The sequence below is a fragment of the Lethenteron reissneri genome, chromosome 61 (genome assembly GCF_015708825.2).
Source record: "Lethenteron reissneri isolate LAM-NWPU_2019-01 chromosome 61, ASM1570882v1, whole genome shotgun sequence".
Classification (NCBI taxonomy): Eukaryota; Metazoa; Chordata; class Hyperoartia; order Petromyzontiformes; family Petromyzontidae; genus Lethenteron; species Lethenteron reissneri.
In genome coordinates this window covers 4878017-4897866 of record NC_083839.1, presented here as the reverse complement: position 1 = coordinate 4897866, position 19850 = coordinate 4878017, and the positions used below count along the sequence as shown (strand labels likewise).

At 56.1% G+C, this 19850-nt stretch overlaps 1 protein-coding gene across 1 annotated transcript in view; it reads right to left on the bottom strand.

Annotated features, from left to right (window-relative positions):
* Nucleotides 1-11698: 11698 nt before the first annotated feature.
* The window catches only part of LOC133358258 (uncharacterized), a 100622-nt gene continuing 92470 nt past the window's right edge, over nucleotides 11699-19850 (bottom strand). Inside the window, exons 11-17 of the mRNA XM_061576497.1 lie at nucleotides 19683-19776; nucleotides 16614-18949; nucleotides 15114-15396; nucleotides 14082-14440; nucleotides 13695-13973; nucleotides 13074-13319; nucleotides 11699-11707 (exon numbers count right to left, since the gene is read on the bottom strand). Of these exons, the coding sequence (XP_061432481.1) occupies nucleotides 11699-11707; nucleotides 13074-13319; nucleotides 13695-13973; nucleotides 14082-14440; nucleotides 15114-15396; nucleotides 16614-18949; nucleotides 19683-19776 (3606 nt within the window). The remainder of the gene's footprint in view (nucleotides 11708-13073; nucleotides 13320-13694; nucleotides 13974-14081; nucleotides 14441-15113; nucleotides 15397-16613; nucleotides 18950-19682; nucleotides 19777-19850) is intronic.

The following is a 19850-nucleotide window of genomic DNA, read 5'->3' as shown; positions in this document are numbered from 1 at the left end:
ATGGTTATCGGAGGTGCGGGGGTGAAAGGGCGACACGCCAAACACGTGAAGGGAGTTCTGAAGAGACGAGTTTGTCAACCAAGATGATGATTTCGATTTAAAGCTTTCGTGACTGCAGGGATTCATCTTCGTGGTTCTTTCGGTAAAGTCACGTAGAAGGGAAATAATAAAATAATAAAAATAGATCATAATAAAATACCATTCTCACGACGTGGTTGTTCCACCTGATACCTGATGAAGATTGCTTGTGTTGCGACCGAAACGTCGTGATTTATCTTCTTGGTTCTTTCGGTAAAGTCACGTAGAAGGGAAATAGTAAAATAATAAAAATAAATCATAATAAAATACCATTCTCACGACGTTTCGGTCACAACGCAAGCAGCCGTCCTCAGATGAAGAACAGGTCTTTCCGACAGATCTTCCGACAGACCAGGTCTTTCCGACAGACCTGTTCTTCACCTGAGGACGGCCGCTTGCGTTGTGGCCGAAACGTCGTGAGAATGTTATCTTATTATGTTTTATTTTTATTATTGTATTATTTCCCTTCTACGTGACTTTACCGAAAGAACCAAGAAGACAAGATGATGATTTAAAAGTGCGCAGCTCCCAGCGGCTTCCTAACATCGGCGAGGGGAGAGCGTTCCAGATGGCCGCAGAAGCGGCGCATCTAAAAGCGCCGCGCGATGATGATGATGATGATGCGGTGACCGCCAACTTTGTTCGATGGCTCAGGCACAGAAGCCGTCGTCGCTGCTGCTGCCGCTGCTACTGCTGCGGGGATGACCGGGGGGGGGGGGAGGGGGTGTCGCGTGATGGTGGTTCATGCTCTTCGCGTTGTTCCGGCAGCTTCCGTAACAACGCAGAGTGAAACGTCGGGACATTTAAAATAAGTATAACCCGTAAAAACAAAGTTTTTCACTATAAATCCTTTATATGCGTGGCGGCTAGAGTCCTCTCGTTCTCTGACTTGAGATGGCTGCCACCTATGGGTCAGACGATTGCATGGCAGCATTAAGCAATTGGTAATGAAATATAATATTTTTGTCCTAAAAAGTGTAAAATTTTGAAAAAACATTTTTCACGAACATTAATTGTCACGCACAACGAGTCTGTGTGGAACATGTCAGCTCGATTGGATCACGGGAAGTGGGTTAAAAAACGACCGAAAGATTTGCACGGTCCTAAGCAAGCAAGCAAGCGAACTTAATATAAAGGATTTAAAAAAAACTTTGCGCGTGTTAGTTCGTCGTCCTCCGCTATCCCCGGCACCTCCGATGACCACGGTTGGCTACGTACGGCGCGAAAGAAGTCGAACTCACGTCGCGTTGGCGCACACCGACGACTCGGCAGTGACGGCCGCGTGTTATGGCAAAATTCGGTGGCGCGGGCCGATTGGGGGCAGAGGGCAACGTTTCACATGTTTTATGATTATTTAGTTTAACACGCAAGCTTTCGCGACAAATATTATTCATAATCAACGTTTTTGGGTTTAGATCGCATTGTAACAACTGCCCGATTACTAATCTAGTATATAATTACAATAACCCTCCCCCCCCCCTCAAATCGTTGCACCTGATGAGTTAATGATGACGTCACCCTGCTGCTGCTGCTCTATATAAACAGCAGGGTGACGTCATCATTAATTAATGATGACGTCACCCTGCTGCTGCTGCTCTATATAAGCAGCAGGGTGACGTCATCATTATTTAATGATGACGTCACCCTACTGCTGCTGCTCTATATAAGCAGCAGGGTGACGTCATCATTAATTAATGATGACGTCACCCTGCTGCTGCTGCTCTATATAAGCAGCAGGGTGACGTCATCATTAATTAATGATGACGTCACCCTCCTGCTGCTGCTCTATATAAGAACGGGAGACACAGCAGAGCCTCACCATTCTGGCGAATTGCCCGATGATGCTGGATGCAATTACCAGCGAAACGTCGTACTACTCAAATTGTAAATGTTGTGGTTTCACGCTTCAACACACCGGTGGGCTAAAGCGGTGAACTAATTTGTCTTTTGTCAACGTGACACTTTTTTTCTGATTGGCCGTGTCGGGTGGTGGAGGGTTACGACACATTTATGATTTTTTTCGATTTAAAGTTTTCGCGACTGCAGGAATTCATCTTCTTGGTTCTTTCGGTAAAGTCACGTAGAAGGGAAGTAATATAATTTTATTTTATTATTTGATTATGTTTTATTTTTATTACTTCCCTTCTACGTGACTTTACCGAAAGAACCAAGAAGACATTTATGACTATTATCAACCCAACCACACCGCTCCACCCCCACGCCCTGCGCTTCCAACATTTCCCTTCCATCGACCTCTTCACGAACCCAACGCACGCTGATGCACACCGCAGCCGCCACCACCACCACCACCACCGTCACAAACTCGTGGTGGCATCACCACCTCTCATCACCATCATTATTTATTGTTTAAACCGTGCCGACCATGCATGAAACCACTGACGCGGTTAGGACCAGTAGGTGGCGATTATGATACCAAATAATGGTGCCAAATTTTTTTTTGTCCAACACAGCTTTCAATGAGTCTCAAAAGAATCTTTTTTTTAATAAGGGTACTGCTACCTTAGGATATTTGGCGAATTGCTTTCCAGTTGAGAGTTTGGCTTCCTGTGGGAGGACACCGCAGGAGGGCTGGAGGAAACCCAGCATGCATTGGGAGAGAGGGGGTGACACCGCTGACACATCTCCCGGTTGCCACCTGGTAACCCCGAGCCTACGACCCCTGGCAAGCCCTGGTGGTCACCTGTCCAAGTACCAAGCAAGCGATGAAGGTGGCCGCTGTTGGTTGGTCGTGGCGGTACTGGTGGTCGGTGCCCGTGATGGTATTTTACAGGCAGCGATGGTGCTGCTGCTGCTGCTGAAGGTGATGGGAGTGGTGGTGGTGGTGCTGGTGGTGATGGTTGTACTAATGATGGTGGTGATTGTGGTGGTGGTGATGGTGGTGCTGGTGGTGATGGTGGAGATAGTGGTGATAGTGGTGATAGTGGTGGTGGTGCTGGTGGTGATGGTTGTACTAATGATGGTGGTGATTGTGGTGGTGGTGGTGATGGTGGTGATGGTGGTGATAGTGGTGGTGGTGACGCGACTGGTGATGGTGTGCGTGCCGATGGTGGTGGAGTTGGCGATCCATGACCTCCTACCGCAGAAGCCCCACTGGCAAAAAAACAATCGTAACATCACACAAACTACTCTGTGATAAACCATCGCGAACATTAACCAACGATTATAATAAAACAGACGAGTCTACAGGCGACACACGTGGTTCCGGTTAGCGTTGAAGTAACAACTGCTTCGGTTAAAACTCCTAATTGATTGTTAAAACACCAGGGCTTCATTTCACCCGGAGCTGTCCAGGGCTGAGCTCCAGAAAATTTCCCCCTGCCAGGTTTCTCGAATGGCACCGGCAGGCGGGGGGGGGGGGGGGGAGAGAGAATGGGATGGGATTTGGGGGGCCCTAGAAAATATCCCGTGAGAAATTAATCCCTGATGGAAAATTAAACTCGAATGTTGACGTCGCTCCCACCTTTGCTTCGTCCAAGATCGAGCCGTCCATGGATTGTTGAAAGGTCAATTGACTCCCGATCAAGGAATTCAAACAGGGTGGTGCAAAGTTGATCATTTAAAAGCCTAAAACAATGCCGTCGTATGTGGGGGGGGGGGGGTTGTTTAATTTTTTTTGCTGCTGCGAGAGAAAGAAAAAACAACGCACCCACGAAAGTTCACTGAAGGTCAAGAGGTCAAGAGGTCGTCACGGTGAAAGTCATCCGGCGACCTCGCCACCGCGCGCCAACTGCTTTGAGTGCGGCGCACCGGAAACTTTTTTGGGTTCCGCTGGAATCGAGGTTGCACGCTTGCCCGGCCACCACGTTCAACGCAATCAGGTCGTGCGCAAATAAAATGTAGTCCGCTTGAATAATACTTGAATGTTTCGATTTAAAGCTTTCGTGACTGCAGGGATTCATCTTCTCGATTCTTTCGGTAAAGTCACGTAGAAGGGAAGAAATAAAATAATAAAAATAAAACAGAATAAAATAATTCTCACGACGTTTCGGCCACAACGCAAGCAGCCGTCCTCAGCTGAAGAACAGGTCTGCCTTCAGACGCTGTCTTTCCGACAGACCTGTTCTTCACCTGAGGACGGCAGCTTGCGTTGTGGCCGAAACGTCGTGAGAATTATTTTATTGTTTTATTTTAATTATTTTATTATTTCCCTTCTACGTGACTTTACCGAAAGAACCAAGAAGAGAAGTATAAATGTCGTGTCGTGACCCTCCACCACCCGAAAAAGCCAATCAGTCAGGGATTTGCCACGTAAACAAAACGCCAATAAGTTTACTACTTTAACCCACCGGTGTGTTGGAGAGTAAATCAACAACGTTTACAATTTGAGCCAATCAACTAATGTGTGCGTGTGGCTGTCCGCCAAATGTATTTGTTTGACCAGCTGATAACCCCGGAGACCAGGGTATTGTTTTGTTTGACTTGGGTTCATCACTCAGTAAGGAAAAGGGCTTCTGACCCCTCCCTGCATTCACGCAACCGGCGACCCACGTCCTTACCAAGAACGGGGAGTGGTGAGATGTTAGCTACCTCGCCTGGTACACAGGAGGTCGTGGGTTCGATCCTAAACCTGATGGGGTGCTGTGTATTTGGAGTTTGTGTCTGTCTCATCATCATCACGGTGGCTAGGAGATGTTAGCTACCTCGCCTGGTACACAGGAGGTCGTGGGTTCGATCCTAAACCTGACGATGTCTGCTGTGTATTTGAGGTTTGTGTCTGTCTCATCATTATCACGGTGGTTAGGAGATGTTAGCTACCTCGCCTGGTACACAGGAGGTCGTGGGTTCGATCCTAAACCTGACGATGTCTGCTGTGTATTTGGAGTTTGTGTCTGTCTCATCATTATCACGGTGGTTAGGAGATGTTAGCTACCTCGCCTGGTACACAGGAGGTCGTGGGTTCGATCCTAAACCTGACGATGTCTGCTGTGTATTTGGAGTTTGTGTCTGTCTCATCATCATCACGGTGGCTAGGAGATGTTAACTACCTCGCCTGGTACACAGGAGGTCGTGGGTTCGATCCTGAGCCTGACGATGTCTGCTGTGTATTTGGAGTTTGTGTCTGTCTCATCATCATCACGGTGGCTAGGAGATGTTAGCTACCTCGCCTGGTACACAGGAGGTCGTGGGTTCGATCCTGAGCCTGACGATGTCTGCTGTGTATTTGGAGTTTGTGTCTGTCTCATCATCATCACGGTGGCTAGGAGATGTTAGCTACCTCGCCTGGTACACAGGAGGTCGTGGGTTCGATCCTAAACCTGACGATGTCTGCTGTGTATTTGGAGTTTGTGTCTGTCTCATCATCATCACGGTGGCTAGGAGATGTTAACTACCTCGCCTGGTACACAGGAAGTCGTGGGTTCGATCCTAAACCTGACGATGTCTGCTGTGTATTTGGAGTTTGTGTCTGTCTCATCATTATCACGGTGGTTAGGAGATGTTAGCTACCTCGCCTGGTACACAGGAGGTCGTGGGTTCGATCCTAAACCTGACGATGTCTGCTGTGTATTTGGAGTTTGTGTCTGTCTCATCATTATCACGGTGGTTAGGAGATGTTAGCTACCTCGCCTGGTACACAGGAGGTCGTGGGTTCGATCCTAAACCTGACGATGTCTGCTGTGTATTTGGAGTTTGTGTCTGTCTCATCATCATCACGGTGGCTAGGAGATGTTAACTACCTCGCCTGGTACACAGGAGGTCGTGGGTTCGATCCTAAATCTGACGATGTCTGCTGTGTATTTGGAGTTTGTGTCTGTTTCATCATTATCAAAGTGGCTAGGAGATGTTAGCTACCTCGCCTGGTACACAGGAGTTCGTGGGTTCGATCCTGAGCCTGACGACGCCTGCTGTATATTTGGAGTTTGTGTCTGTCTCATCATCATCAAGGTGGCTAGGAGATGTTAACTACCTCGCCTGGTACACAGGAGGTCGTGGGTTCGATCCTGAGCCTGACCACGCCTGCTGTATATTTGGAGTTTGCGTGTCTCTCTCTCATCATCATCAAGGTGGCTAGGAGATGTTAACTACCTCGCCTGGTACACAGGAAGGAGGTCGTGGGTTCGATCCCGACCCTCACGCCCGCTATATATTTGAAGTTTACATATTATTCCCGTGGTCGCGTGGACTTTTATCCGGGTCCTCTGTTTTTGTTTCCCTCCACATTCAGAATCAGGCATGTAGAGTATTTGGCTGCTGTAAATTTGCACGAGATGATAATCCCACTTCGTCGAGCCGTCCTTTGTGACGGGCAGGTCGCTTCTGAATAAGAACTACACAGCTTAATTTGGAGCTTTCGTGACTGCAGGAATTACTCTTTGGTTCTTTCGGTAAAGTCACGTATAAAGATAAAATAATAAGGCCTCGTCACAGAGACGTTCTTTCTCTGTGTGCCTATGTTTTGTTCTCTCTCTATGTATCTCTGTGATATTTGTCTGCTTATATGTCTGTCTATATGTTTCTGGTTAGATTTTTGTTTCTATTTCATTTATACCTGATGATGATTGCGTGTGTTGCAATCGAAACGTCGTATGCTATTATTTAGTTTATTATTTTATCTTTATACGTGACTTTACCGAAAGAACCAAAGAGTAACTACACAGCTGTTTAGTGTGGTCTTACCTGGTAAAATAAAAAGTAGTTAATAGGTCTAACTAGCGGGACATGCAGAGGGTGGGACAGCCGGACAGACACCGCAGTCAACATCCAAGCGACGCACGATGGCAGACCCCCAGCGGACAGACACACTAGACGGACAACCACAGACAAGACAACCACAGACAGACAACCACAGACAGACGTGGGGCTTGGCGTGGAGCTGAGGACGGACCGGCCCATTGTGGTCGCCAGGGAGTCTGGAGCGAACCACTTGAGCAGGAGGGGGGTGGGGGTCAGAGGTCATGACGAATTATGCACTGATTTCTGGGGGGATGTGGAAACAGGGTTCAGATGGGGTCGGGGAGAGGTTGGGGGGGGGGTGCAGATGGGGGGGTGGGGGGGGTGTTAAGAACGGACCCCCCTCCCCCCCCCGTTTGAATTTCAAAAATGCATTTTGGCATCTCTGATTGGCTACTGTTTGGCAAACCCGGCAGCCAATCACGGGGGTAGGGGGGCGATGACGAGGAACCGAGAGGGGTTCTCGACCCTGCTTTGATCATCAGCTGTCTCTCAGTGACGGTACCACCTGAAGACGGAGGCTTGTGTTGTTTCCGAAACGTCGTGAATTTTTTTTCATTTGTTTTATTTTACTTTTATTAATTACAATTTTTTACCTACGTGACTTTACCGAAAAAAACTAAGAGTATGTCTCTCAGCTGTCGCACCCGACGAAGCCCCGCACGTTCAGCCCGTCGCGGCGGGTAACGTTGCAGAGACGTTTAAAAAAAAACGTCTCTCCCGTAGCTGACGTCAGGAGACACCCGCATTGCACGCGGGTGGCCACGGTGGGTTTTTTTCAGTTTCATTTATTAGGTATATAACCCTGTGAGCCATGCGGCTCTTGACTCGGGTGCAACCGCAACAAAACAAAAAAACATGAACAAGAAACATCTTAAAGTGACTACACGCAACAAGAGATGTGGGGAGATGTTAACTACCTCGCCTGGCATACAGGAGGTCGTGGGTTCGATTCAGACCCTGACGCCTGCTGTATATTTGAATTTTGCTTGTCTCTCTCATCATCATCATCACGGTGGCTAGGAGATGTTAACTACCTCGCCTGGTATACAGGAGGTCGTGGGTTCGATCCCGACCCCTGACACCTGCTGCTGTATATGTGGAGTTTGCGTGTCTCTCTCTCTCATCATCATCACGGTTGCTAGGAGATGTTAACCACCTCGCCTGGTATACAGGTGGTCGTGGGATCGATCTCGACCCTGACGCCTGCTGCTGTGTATTTGGAGTTTGCGTGTCTCTCATCATCATCATCACGGTGGCTAGGAGATGTTAACTACCTCGCCTGGTATACAGGAGGTCGTGGGTTCGATCCCGACCCCTGATACCTGCTGCTGTATATGTGGAGTTTGCGTGTCTCTCTCTCTCATCATCATCACGGTGGCTAGGAGATGTTAACCACCTCGCCTGGTATACAGGTGGTCGTGGGATCGATCTCGACCCTGACGCCTGCTGCTGTGTATTTGGAGTTTGCGTGTCTCTCATCATCATCATCATCACGGTGGCTAGGAGATGTTAACTACCTCGCCTGGTATACAGGAGGTCGTGGGTTCGATTCCGACCCCTGATACCTGCTGCTGTATATGTGGAGTTTGCGTGTCTCTCTCTCTCATCATCATCACGGTGGCTAGCAGATGTTAACCACCTCGCCTGGTATACAGGTGGTCGTGGGTTCGATCTCGACCCTGACGCCTGCTGCTGTGTATTTGGAGTTTGCGTGTCTCTCTCATCATCATCATCACGGTGGCTAGGTGATGTTAACTACCTCGCCTGGTATACAGGAGGTCGTGGGTTCGATCTCGACCCTGATGCCTGCTGCTGTATATGTGGAGTTTGCGTCTCTCTCTCTCCCCGTGGTCGCGTGGATTTTTCTGCGGGGTCCTCCGGCTTTTCCCTCCACATTGAGAATCAGCATCACCACCACGCGTTTAGAATTATTTGGCTGCTGCTATAAATGTCCACGTGATGACGATAAGCCACTTCGTCGGGCTGTCATATCTGGGCAGGAGACTTCTGAAAAAGACCTACACAGCTCAGTTGGAGCCTTACCTGGTCAAAAAAACCCCATCAGTTTAACAGTTGAGTTAAGTATTCTCCACAAGGACACTCGATTACTGTTTTGCGTTCGCGTGCCAGGACCCAGTTCGGTGTCTCGCTCGGACCCGCCGTCCAACAGAGAGGATCCTTGCCAACACACATCTGGGCCGTTCACCAGGACTGGTTCAAGCAAAGCCTGACCGTGCAGCTGATGAGACACTGCATGTCAAAACCGGTCCTTGCCAACACACATCTGGGCATTTCGATTTAAAGCTTTCGTGACTGCAGGGATTCATCTTCTTGGTTCTTTCGGTAAAGTCACGTAGAAGGAAAGTAATAAAGTAATAAAATAAAACATAATAAAATAATTCTCACGACGTTTCGGCCACAACGCAAGCAGCCGTCTTCAGGTGGAAAACAGGTCTGTCTTTCAGACTGCCTTCTCGACAGACGTGTTCTCCACCTGAAGACGGCTGCTTGCGTTGTGGCCGAAACGTCGTGAGAATTATTTTATTGTTTTATTTTTATTATTTTATTACTTCTCTTCTACGTGACTTTACCGAAATAACCAAGAAGACACATCTGGGTAGTTCGCCGGCATCGGTTTCAGCAAAGCCTGACCGCGCCGCTGCTTGCTGATGAGACACCGTTTAGCCGAAACCGGTCCAGAGTTTTTTTGTGTGTGTGTGCCCGTGTTGAATAAGATAGACGCACAAGCCAATCCCCCAGAATCTTGTGGCTGATGGTATGAGCAGAAAAACACTTTGGCGCTTCAGGAGGAGAGACACACACACAGGAGGTGAGACGAATTGTCTGCTGTGTTTGGTTACCGACATTCCTCACCGCCGGACCGAATATTACGCGTCGGTCGTTAGCATCGAGATCGAGGCTCTGTAAAACGCAACGCGACTCCACACAGGTGGATTCATTAATCCCCCCCCCCCAACGAAATTCACCGCGCTCGCTATTTTTGGCGGCGGCATCGGCGTCTCTCTCACTCTCGGCGCCCTTAAAACACTGTTACAGCAATACTGTACGAATATGGCCCACTTAAATCCTTAAATAATAAAGATAATACTGCAATAATCATAATCATACGAGAAATACTGTAGTAATATAATAATACTGGTAGTAATCGCGGCAACAGGAACAGGTTTGGCTCATAGCGGACACGTTTCTGTGAAGACGCTCACACGGGGGGCAGAGACAGGGAGACAGAAGGACGGGGACATGGAGAGACGGGGAGATTTGGGGACAGCAAGGGGGGGGGGAAGGTCACGGACACACGCGGGTCCCGGGCTCGGACAGGCCGGATGAGCGCTCGAGGCGCGAGGCGACGTCTCGCAGTGCCAACTCGGACGTCAACAAACGCGGCCACGCCAAGATGGGCGGATGGCACGGGGGCTACCCCCCCCCGGGACAAATGGCACAAACACACACACACGCACGCGTAGGTAACACATGCACACAAAGACAACGACCCCCCCCCCCCGCCCCCCACCGTGTATGTTTAACAGACTGTTGGGGCAAGTGCTGTTAGCGAGGAGCACCTGTGAAGGCCGGCACAGCACACGAGGGGTGGGTGGCCAGCACCACGCTCGGCCGCCTTTGTCTCCCCAGGGGCGATATTCACACATCGCACCCAGCTACTCGTTTGAAGCTGAGTCGACCTAGGGGAGGCCTTTGACCGGCTCAGATAATCGTCACCGGTGTTGGGCCGCGAGCGGGAATCGAACTCGGATCACCGGGTTCGCAGCGCAGCGTAGCGCTAACCGCTGCGCCACCGCTCCCCCCCCACACACACACACGCACTTGCACGCACACACACACGCGCGCGCACACACTTGCACGCACACTTGCACGCGCGCGCACACTTCCACGCACACACGCAGACGCGCGCGCACACACTTGCACGCGCGCACACACGCGCGCGCACACACTTGCACGCGCACACACACACACGCGCGCACACTTGCACGCACACACGCACACGCACGCACACACTTGCACTCACGTGTTCCATTGCTCGGGATGCGAGTAGCTGTGCATTCGCTGGGTGCATTTGTCTGAACGGAACTGGACGTCTCTTCCCCGACGACGCTCGGCAGCCGAGTTCACTTGATAAAAACAATCACCGCGGAAGCGGAACCGATTTAAAACCAGACACGCGGACAACTGGCCCCTGACAACTCCTCGTCTGAGTTCCTGACACAAGGACACAGATCCCCACGTGTAGCCTCAACAGACCGCTGGGGCAAGGGCGCTGTTTAGAGAAGGTGGGTTGCCAGCGCCACGCCCCGCCACCTTTGTCTCCCCAGTAGCGCCGCTTTACACACCGCACCAGGTACTCATTTGAGGCTGCGTCGACCTAGGAGGGGCCCAGAACAGATTCAGATACTCGTCACTGGGTGTTTGGCCCCGAGCGGGAATCGAACTCGGGTGTGCCGGGGTTCGTAGCGGGACGCGTCAACCGCTGACGCAGAGACAAAGATCCCCCGTACGGCCTACGCAGACTGTTTGGGGCAAGTGCTGTCCGCACGCACACGTGGCGTGGAGGCGAACGGAAAAGTGTGAACGTCGCGAGGGCACGATCAGCGGTGGTGCCACCTCCTCCGAGCGAAGAGGTGCACGCTACCAACATCTGCCACCCCATTCCCCTATCCTAGCTCCAAGCTAACCACCACCACCACCACCAACGTCATCCAATATCAATAATCATCCATAATCTACCATCATCATCATCATCCATCACCATGATGATCATCAGCCAACATCGCCCTTCATCACCATCATCATCATCATCATTTTCATCCATCATCAGCCATCAGCCATCCTCATAACCATCATCAACTCTCTCCAGGGTAGATATAAAGATCGCTACCCCGAGCACACACACCTACTGGATCTGGGGGCCGGGGGAGGGGGGTCAGGGGTCAGGGGGGGGTTCAGAGGGAGGCAGTTTCCTGAGCAGAATGGCTTTCTTTTGGGTAAAAGCAGTGAAGATATCACGACGAGCTCTGCGACTACCCTACATCTACATCGTCGTCATCTACATCGTCTTCATCTACATCGTCGTAACAGTATCGGGGTCATCTCGGTTAAAAAATATACGGACGATGCACGCCATGGGGAGGGGGGGGGGGTAACCTCATCGAGGTTCGTTGAGGGCGGCGTTTTTATCGGGATGAAACGTGCACTCTAAGGTTACCGTAATACTCATATAACAACAACAACAATAATACATCCTTCATTTTAGCCCAGGGGGAGACGCCTCGCTGGGTCTCACTACGTTGGCAAGGAGGGTTTCTTTTTTTTGTCCGATGAACGTTTTTGTTTTTGTTTAAAAAAAAATGGGGAAAAGACGGAACAACAACATTCGTTTTTTTGCACGCGCGCGGACAATCCCGCGGAAATCTTCGCCATGCATACGAGGGGCAGCAGGAGGAGGAGTGGGGGGTGGAGCAGAGGGGGGGGGGGGGGGGAGAGGGGTCTCCCCGTCCCGGTCACTGCCCACGGTCACAAGTTGGTGGTGACTCGGTTCAGGGTCAGGGCATCTGGTGACTGTTAGTAGGGGGGGTGGGGGGGGGCAGCAGGGAGGGGCACGTGGTCATCGTGGACCGGACTCGGACTGCAGGAGAAGAGCGGCAGGGAGGAGAGAGGGGATGGGCCTCTGAACGATGGAGCTCACGGCGCAGAGTGAACGCGGTCGTGTCCGTCGGTTCGCGCCAGACCCCCCCCCCCACGGCTCTCTCTAGAGACGGCAGACGTGGCCACGCACGCGCAGTGGCGTGCGTGCGTGCGGACTAACGCACGCTGGCCGGCCGGCAACGACCACGACGACAAACGGAGGGCGAGGACGCGACGATGGCGAGCGACGCCGCGAGACGCTTCAGTCCGGCAGGAGGAGCAGGAGAAGCAGGAGGAGGCATCGTCGGGAGTGGCACGGGGGGGGGGGGGGGTGTGTGGCGTGGTGGTGCTGCTGGTGGCAAGCGAGGCAAGGGCCAGGAGCCGGCGCTGGAGTTGGAACCTCTCGCCACGACAGCGCCGCGCCGCGATCGCCGCCGGCGTCGTCGCCGGGAGAGCGGCGCTCACGGGGGCACGGCGCTTGTGCCCGCCGCTCGGGCACAAGCGCCGACGAGGGTCTCTGCTTCCATCTCATCGGCGCGCTCCTCTACACCCACGGCTGCCTCCTCCATCTCCACCCCCTCCTCCTCCTGCTCCATCTCCTCCTCCTCGTGGGAGATCGGCCGGCTCCCCGGGTCTCCACCCGCATCGATCGCCTCTTCCAGTTCCTCCTCCTCTTCGATGACTACGAGGACACCCTCCTCCTCCTCCTCCTGCCCCTCCTCCTCCTCCTGGTCATGGTGCTCCCCCCGGGTGGCCGGGTGCTCCGAGGCGGCGGTGGCGGCCGCGGCGGTGAGGAGGAGCTTGATGAAGTCGGTGTCGTCGTCGTCGCCCGCGTCGATGTCCCCGCCGCCGCCGCCGTGGGCGACGATGCCGCCGAGAGCTTCTCCCGGCTCGTCCGGAACGATCGTCACCATCACGCCGTCGTCGGCCGGAGGGTGATCCTCCCGCGGGAACTCCTCCTCCACCTCCTCCTCCACCTCCTCCTCCACCTCGTCGTCGTCGTCGTCGCCGTCTTCCTCAGTCCGGGGGAATCCCGCACCAGGCGTCTCCGTCTGTGACGTGTCCATGAGATGTGAATCTTCATCGCCTGCTGCTCCTGCTGCTGCTGCTGCTCCTGCTGCTGCTGCCTCTCGTCCCAGCTGCTCCCCCCCCTCCTCCTCCTCCTCTCCCAGCTCCGCTCCTGGATCGCGCTCCTCCTTGTGTTCCTCCAAGAGGTCCCCCTCCACTCCCACATCGACTTCCCGCTCACCCCCAACTCTATGTGCCTGCTGCAGTCCCCGCTCCACTCCAAGTGCGCGTTCCTCATCTCCCAGCTCCAGCGACGCTTCTCCCTGCACTCCTCCTCCTCCTCCGTCTCCTCCTCCTCCTCCTCCGCCATCAGCCTCACCAACCGCCGCCTCCCCCTGTCCGACGTTCCAGGCGCCCTCCCCCATCCAGGGCACCACCGCTCCTCCCACCCCCGTCGCCCACGACGACGGCTCGACCCCACCGCTCGCCTCCCCGCCCACCTCGTCCCTCGCCGCCTCTTCGCTCTTCACCTCCACCTTGATCGACGTGCAAGTGCCAACATCCTCCAAGTAGATTCCCTCCTCCTCCTCCTCCTCCTCCTCATCCTCCTCCTCCTCGTCATCCTCCTCCTCCTCGTCCTCCACATCCTCTTCGTCATCCACCTCGTTACCCAGTCCGGCCCCGTTGTGCAGGAGCATCACGGCCACGTCGCCGGGCCCGGCGAGGTTCTGCGGCGTCCCCACGGCGCCGCCGCCGTCGGCGTCGCCGGCGCCCGCGGCCACGGCGGCCGCGGCGTCGGCGATGAGGCCGCCGGCGCCGTCGCGGTTGCAGTAGGAGTAGCGGTGGTTCATGTGCTGCGAGTAGGAGCCCGAGTGCGAGAAGCGCTTGCCGCAGCGGTCGCAGCGGTAGGGCTTCTCGCCCGAGTGCAGCCGCGAGTGCTCGATCAGGTGGTGCTTGTGCTTGAAGGCCTTGGCGCACACCTGGCACTCGTGCGGCCGCTTACCTGCTCGGGGGCAAGGGGGGGGGGCGGGGGGGGGGCGGGGAGGGGCGAACGCACGAAGGCGCGGCGGGTTTTGAGGGGTCGCGAGTCGTTCCATCGCGTCGCCAGCGACGAGGCAGCGGTTACCGTCGACCGTCGCCTCACTGCCCGCGGCATCGTTACCCCTTCGTTACGTCGTTACCCGCCCTCTCGTTATCCGTCATCCCCCCGATCGTGATAAAGGGCGCCACGGTGGCTAGGAGATGTTAACTCCCTCGCCTGGTATACAGGAGGTCGTGGGTTCGATCCTGAGCCTGACGCCTGCTGCTGTATATTTGGAGTCTGCGTGTCTCTCTCTCTCATCATCACGGTGGCTAGGAGATGTTAACTACCTCGCCTGGTGTACAGGAGGTCGTGGGTTCGATCCCGACCCCCACGCCCGCTACTGTATGTTTGAAGGTTACATATCACCCCCGTGGTCGCGTGGATTTTTCTCCGGGTCCTCTGGTTTTCCCCCTCCACATTTAGAATCGACGTCACGCGTTTAGAGTGTTTGGCCGCTATGGATTTCCACATGAACCGTGATGTGATGGAGATGATGATGACGTCATGACCCGTGACGTGTTGGAGATGATGACGTCATGGCCCGTGACGTGACGTAGATGATGACGGAGATGACGTCCCGTGGCCTCGTTACCTGTGTGCTCGTACTTGTGTCTCAGCAGCGAGCTGCTCTTCTGGAAGGTTTTGTCGCACAGATCGCACGGGAACCCGTGCCCCTCGCCTCCCACCACCCCCCCCACCAGGCCCCCCACCAGGCCCCCCACCACGGCGCCCCCCACGGCGCCCGCCAGTTGCAGGGCCCCACCTCCGCCACCCCCTCCGAGGGCGCCCAGTCGCCCCAGCAGGCGAGGTCCACCGCCCGAGTCCGAGTCCGTGAGCTCGTCCGGTCCGGAGGCCGCTCCATCCTCGGCCTCGACCTGAGGAACGTCACCAGCGCCCGCAAGCACAAAGGTCACGCCCCCCCCCCCCGCTACCCACGCGGAGGGAGGCCCTGACACGGTAAACATCGGAGGCAAAGCCTGACTACGCAAGGCCCACCGCCGGTACAACTATATATTGGTCGCGGATACATCGGCGTGCAAAGACGCGCTCGCTCAGACGCAATGGGACGACGATGACGGAGGTGGGCGGGTGTCTCAGAGAGGCGGCGTGGCGGAGAGCCTGGGTTCGAACCCAGGTTACATCCACCTGTGATTAAGCGGCGTTCTTGAGTGTCGTGAGTTGATGCTCCCAGGCCAGTCACCAATAACTCACATAGAGACCAATAGACTTGCACAGAGACCCATAGACTCACACAGAGACCCATAGACTCACACAGAGACCCATAGACTCGCACAGAGACCCATAGACTCGCACAGAGACCCATATACTCACACAGAGATCCATATATCTACATAGAGACCCATACACTCACACATAGACTTACATAGAGACCCATAGACATACACATACACCCATAGACCCACATACAGACCCATAGACCTTCAAAGAGACCCATAGACTTACACAGAGACCCATAGACTCACACAGAGACCCATAGACTCACACAGAGACCTAAAGACTCACACAGAGATCCATAGACTCACACAGAGACACATAGACTCACACAGAGACCCTAGACTCACACAGAGACCCATAGACCCACACAGAGACCCATAGACTCATACAGAGACCCATATACTCACACAGAGACTCGTAGACTCACACAGAGAGCCATAGACCTTCATAGAGACCCATAAACATACATAGAGACCCGTAGACCCACATACAGACCCATAGACCTTCAAAGAGAAACAAAGACTCTCATGGTTTAACATGTCGGAGGCTCTTGACTTAAAGCTTTCGTGACTGCAGGAATTCATATTCTTTGGGTCTTTCGGTAAAGTCACGTAGAGAGGTTCAAAAAAATTACAAAAAACGACGACGTTTCGATTGCAACACAAGCGACCGCCATCAGGTTGAGAAAAACTTTTTTTTTTAATTTAAAAAATTAATTTATTGTCTAACCAAACTGTGATCCTTAATCGCGCCAACTGAATCGCACGGTGGGGAAGAACTAAAACAACCCAACGAATAACTTCCGCTCCGGTCGCTCGCGCGCCCGTGCCCGAGTTTGTGCCGCGCCGGTTCTCACGTCAAATCCTGCCGGTTCCGTCGCGGGCCGGCAGCTGCCGGCGGTGAGCGCCGGCGCGCAGCCGTAGGTCACCGCCGCCACGCCCTGCGGCACGCTGGGCCGCGGCAGCGCCGTCACGCCCTCCACGAAGGTGCCCGGCCCCGGCAGGAACGTCACGATGAGCGGCGTCGACTCCAGCAGCGTGAGGTTGAAGCCCGTCGGCTCGGCGATTGACACCACGGCGCCGGTGGCGGTGGCGGGCGGCGGCGGCACCGGCCGGTGGTCGTTTGGCGGCGCCGCCTCCGTCTCGGCGGCGTCGGCGGGCTCCTCTGCCGGCGCCGCGAAGCTCCGGTCGACGGCGCCGGCCTCTTCGCCGTCGTCGGGCACCGTCTCCACGTCGTCGGCGCCGCCGCCGCCGCCGTCCCGCGGTAACTCCGGCTCCAACTTCATCCGCTTGACACGCGGCACGGTGAGGTCCAGCGGCTGCTCACCCGCGTCGCCGCCGGCGCCGTCTCCTTCGCCGACGACGGCGCCCGCCGCGTCCAGCTCCGCCAGGAGCCTCTTGAAGCCGTCCCGCCGCTCGGGCTGCGCCGGCGCCACGGGCTTGGCGCAGCCCTCGATGGCGCAGCTGCCGGCGACGGCGCGGGCCGAGGCCTCGCAGCAACAGCCCGCCGGCGCGGCGCCGGCGGGCTCGCCGGCCGAGTCGGCGCGCACCTGCTCCAGCAGCCGCGCGATGAAGCTCGACAGCTTGTGCACCTCCGTCCAGCCGGTGCCGCCGTTGCCGCCGCCGTTGTTGAGGAAGTGCGCGGGGAAGGGCACCAGCTTGGACACGTCCTCGCCGCTCAGCTTCGAGTTGAGCGCCTTGAGCACCGCCAGCAGGTCCTTGATGAGGCCCACCAGGTCCGAGATGCTTCGGTCGGGGCCGCCCTCACGCTCGACCGGCGCCGCTGCCGGTACCGGCGCCGCGCCCCCGGTACCGGCGTCCTTAGTCCTCGGCCGGCCGGGCGAGTCGCCGGCGCCGCCCTTCGAGCGCCGCTCCGGATCCGAGTCCGGCTTGAGCACCAGCGGCGGCGGCGGCGGCGGTGGAGGCGGCGGCGCCATCTCCTCCTCGCCCGGACCGCGCCGGAGCCCCGGGGGCGCGCCGGCGGAGCCGCCTCCCGGCGCCGGCTGCGGGACGGGCGCCGCCAGCACCCGCAGAGCGACCTCGTCGAGCGGCGCCGGTCGGGGCTGCAGCGGCGGCGGCGGCGGCGCCGGCTGCTGCTGCGGGAGCGTCACCATCCTGACGACCTCGTGGGCGCCGTCGAACTCGCGCCCGAACAGGCCGCGCAGGCCCAGCAGGCCCGGGTCGACGAGCAGGCCCTGCGGCACCTGTACGGCGGCACCGCCGGCGCCGGCCAGGAAGGGGCCGGGCAGGCCGACGAGGTTGCCCACCAGGTCCTGCGGCAGCAGCAGGCAGCCGTCCAGCTTCAGCACCTCGGGGAGCAGCTTCGCGCCGCCGCCAGCGCCGCCAGCGCCGCCAGCGCCGCCGGGCACGTCCTGGAACTTGAATGGCAGCGAGAAGGTGAGCTGGGAGTGCGGGTGCATCGGTATGGTGTGGGTGGTGACGGTGACGGGGTGCGGCGAGCTCAAGCCGGCGCCCGCCGCGCTCATGGGCAGCGCCTGGATGCTGATGGTGGACACCTGCTGCTGCTGCTGCTGCATCGGCTGCGACGCCGAGGGCAGCGGGGGCAGCGTTGGGGCGCGCGACATTACGGGCAGCGGCGCCGGCAGCGCCAGCACCGGCGGGGGAAACCGATTTCCCGCCGAAGGGGCCGACACCACCGACGCCACCGAGACGGTTATCGGCGCCATCTGCCGGCAGAACGCGCCGGGCTGCCCCGCCGCGCCGCCGCCGCCGCCGGGTGCCGGCCACACCACGCGCAGGCTCGGCGGCGCCGGCGGCGGCTGCCGGGGTGGCTGGAGCTTCGGCGGCGGCGGCGATTTGAGAAGCGGCGGTGGCGGCGGCGCCGGCGTCGCGTTGCCGGCGACGGCCGGAGGTTTTGGCGTCAGCGCGGACACGACGGACGCCGGGGCGATGGAGAGCGCCGAGGCGACGGGCGCTGGCGCGACACCGTTGTGTGCAACTTGGATGGCGGCGGCGGCGCCGTTGTCGGCGACGCCGCAGGCGGTGGTTGAGGTGGTTGAGGTGGTGGTGGTGGTGGTGGTGGTGGCGGTGACGGCGGCGGTGACGGTGTCGGGGCGGGCGCGGCCGTTTGTCACGGTCTGACCGACGCACTTCATGCTGCTGATGTGTGAGCTGTAGGAGCCGGAGTGAGAGAAGCGCTTCTTGCAGTGCGGACATTCGTAGGGCTTCTCGCCTGCACGAGACACAGACAAAGGTCCCCCGCGTAGCCTTCACGGGGCCGTAGGGAGAAGCCTGCGAGGCGGTGGACGGCCGACCCAGTGGCGACGTTGGCGTACCGGGCACGCGAGGCCACGTGACCCAGCATCCTCGCCAACCTGCAGAGTTCACCGATGGGACCGCGTCCAGACCTCTCCAGGTTCTGTGAGCTCCTCACGAAAATCCACGATGGTTGAACCCCGGAGGGAAGGACTCCGAGGGTAGGACCCGTTGAGGAGGACTCAAAGAGAATGATTCATAGAGAATGACACAGAGAGAAGGATTCAGAGAGAATGATTCAGAGAGAATAATTCAGAGAGAATGATTCAGAGAGAAGGAGTCAGAGAGAATGACTCAGAGAGAATGATGCAGAGAGAATGACACAGAGAGAATGATTCAGAGAGAATGCTTCAGAGAGAATGATTCAGAGAGAATGACACAGAGAGAATGATTCAGAGAGAATGATGCAGAGAGAATGACTCAGAGAGAATGATTCAGAGAGAATGCTTCAGAGAGAATGATTCAGAGAGAATGACACAGAGAGAATGATTCAGAGAGAATGATGCAGAGAGAATGACTCAGAGAGAATGACACAGAGAGAAGGATTCAGAGAGAATGATTCAGAGAGAGGAGGACCGAGAGAGAAGGATCCAGAATGAAGGAGCCGGAGTGAAGGAACCTGCGGAGGGAGGGAGGAGCCGGCTGCTCACCGCTGTGGATGCGGAAGTGTTCCTTGAGGTGGTGCTTGTACTTGAAGGCCTTGCCGCACTCCGTGCAGCTGAACTTGCGGCTGCCGCTCTGCTTCTACAGCGGAGGGGGGAGGGGGGTGGGGGGGAGGGGGGGAGGGGGGAGGGGGGGGAGGGGGGAGGGGGGGAGGG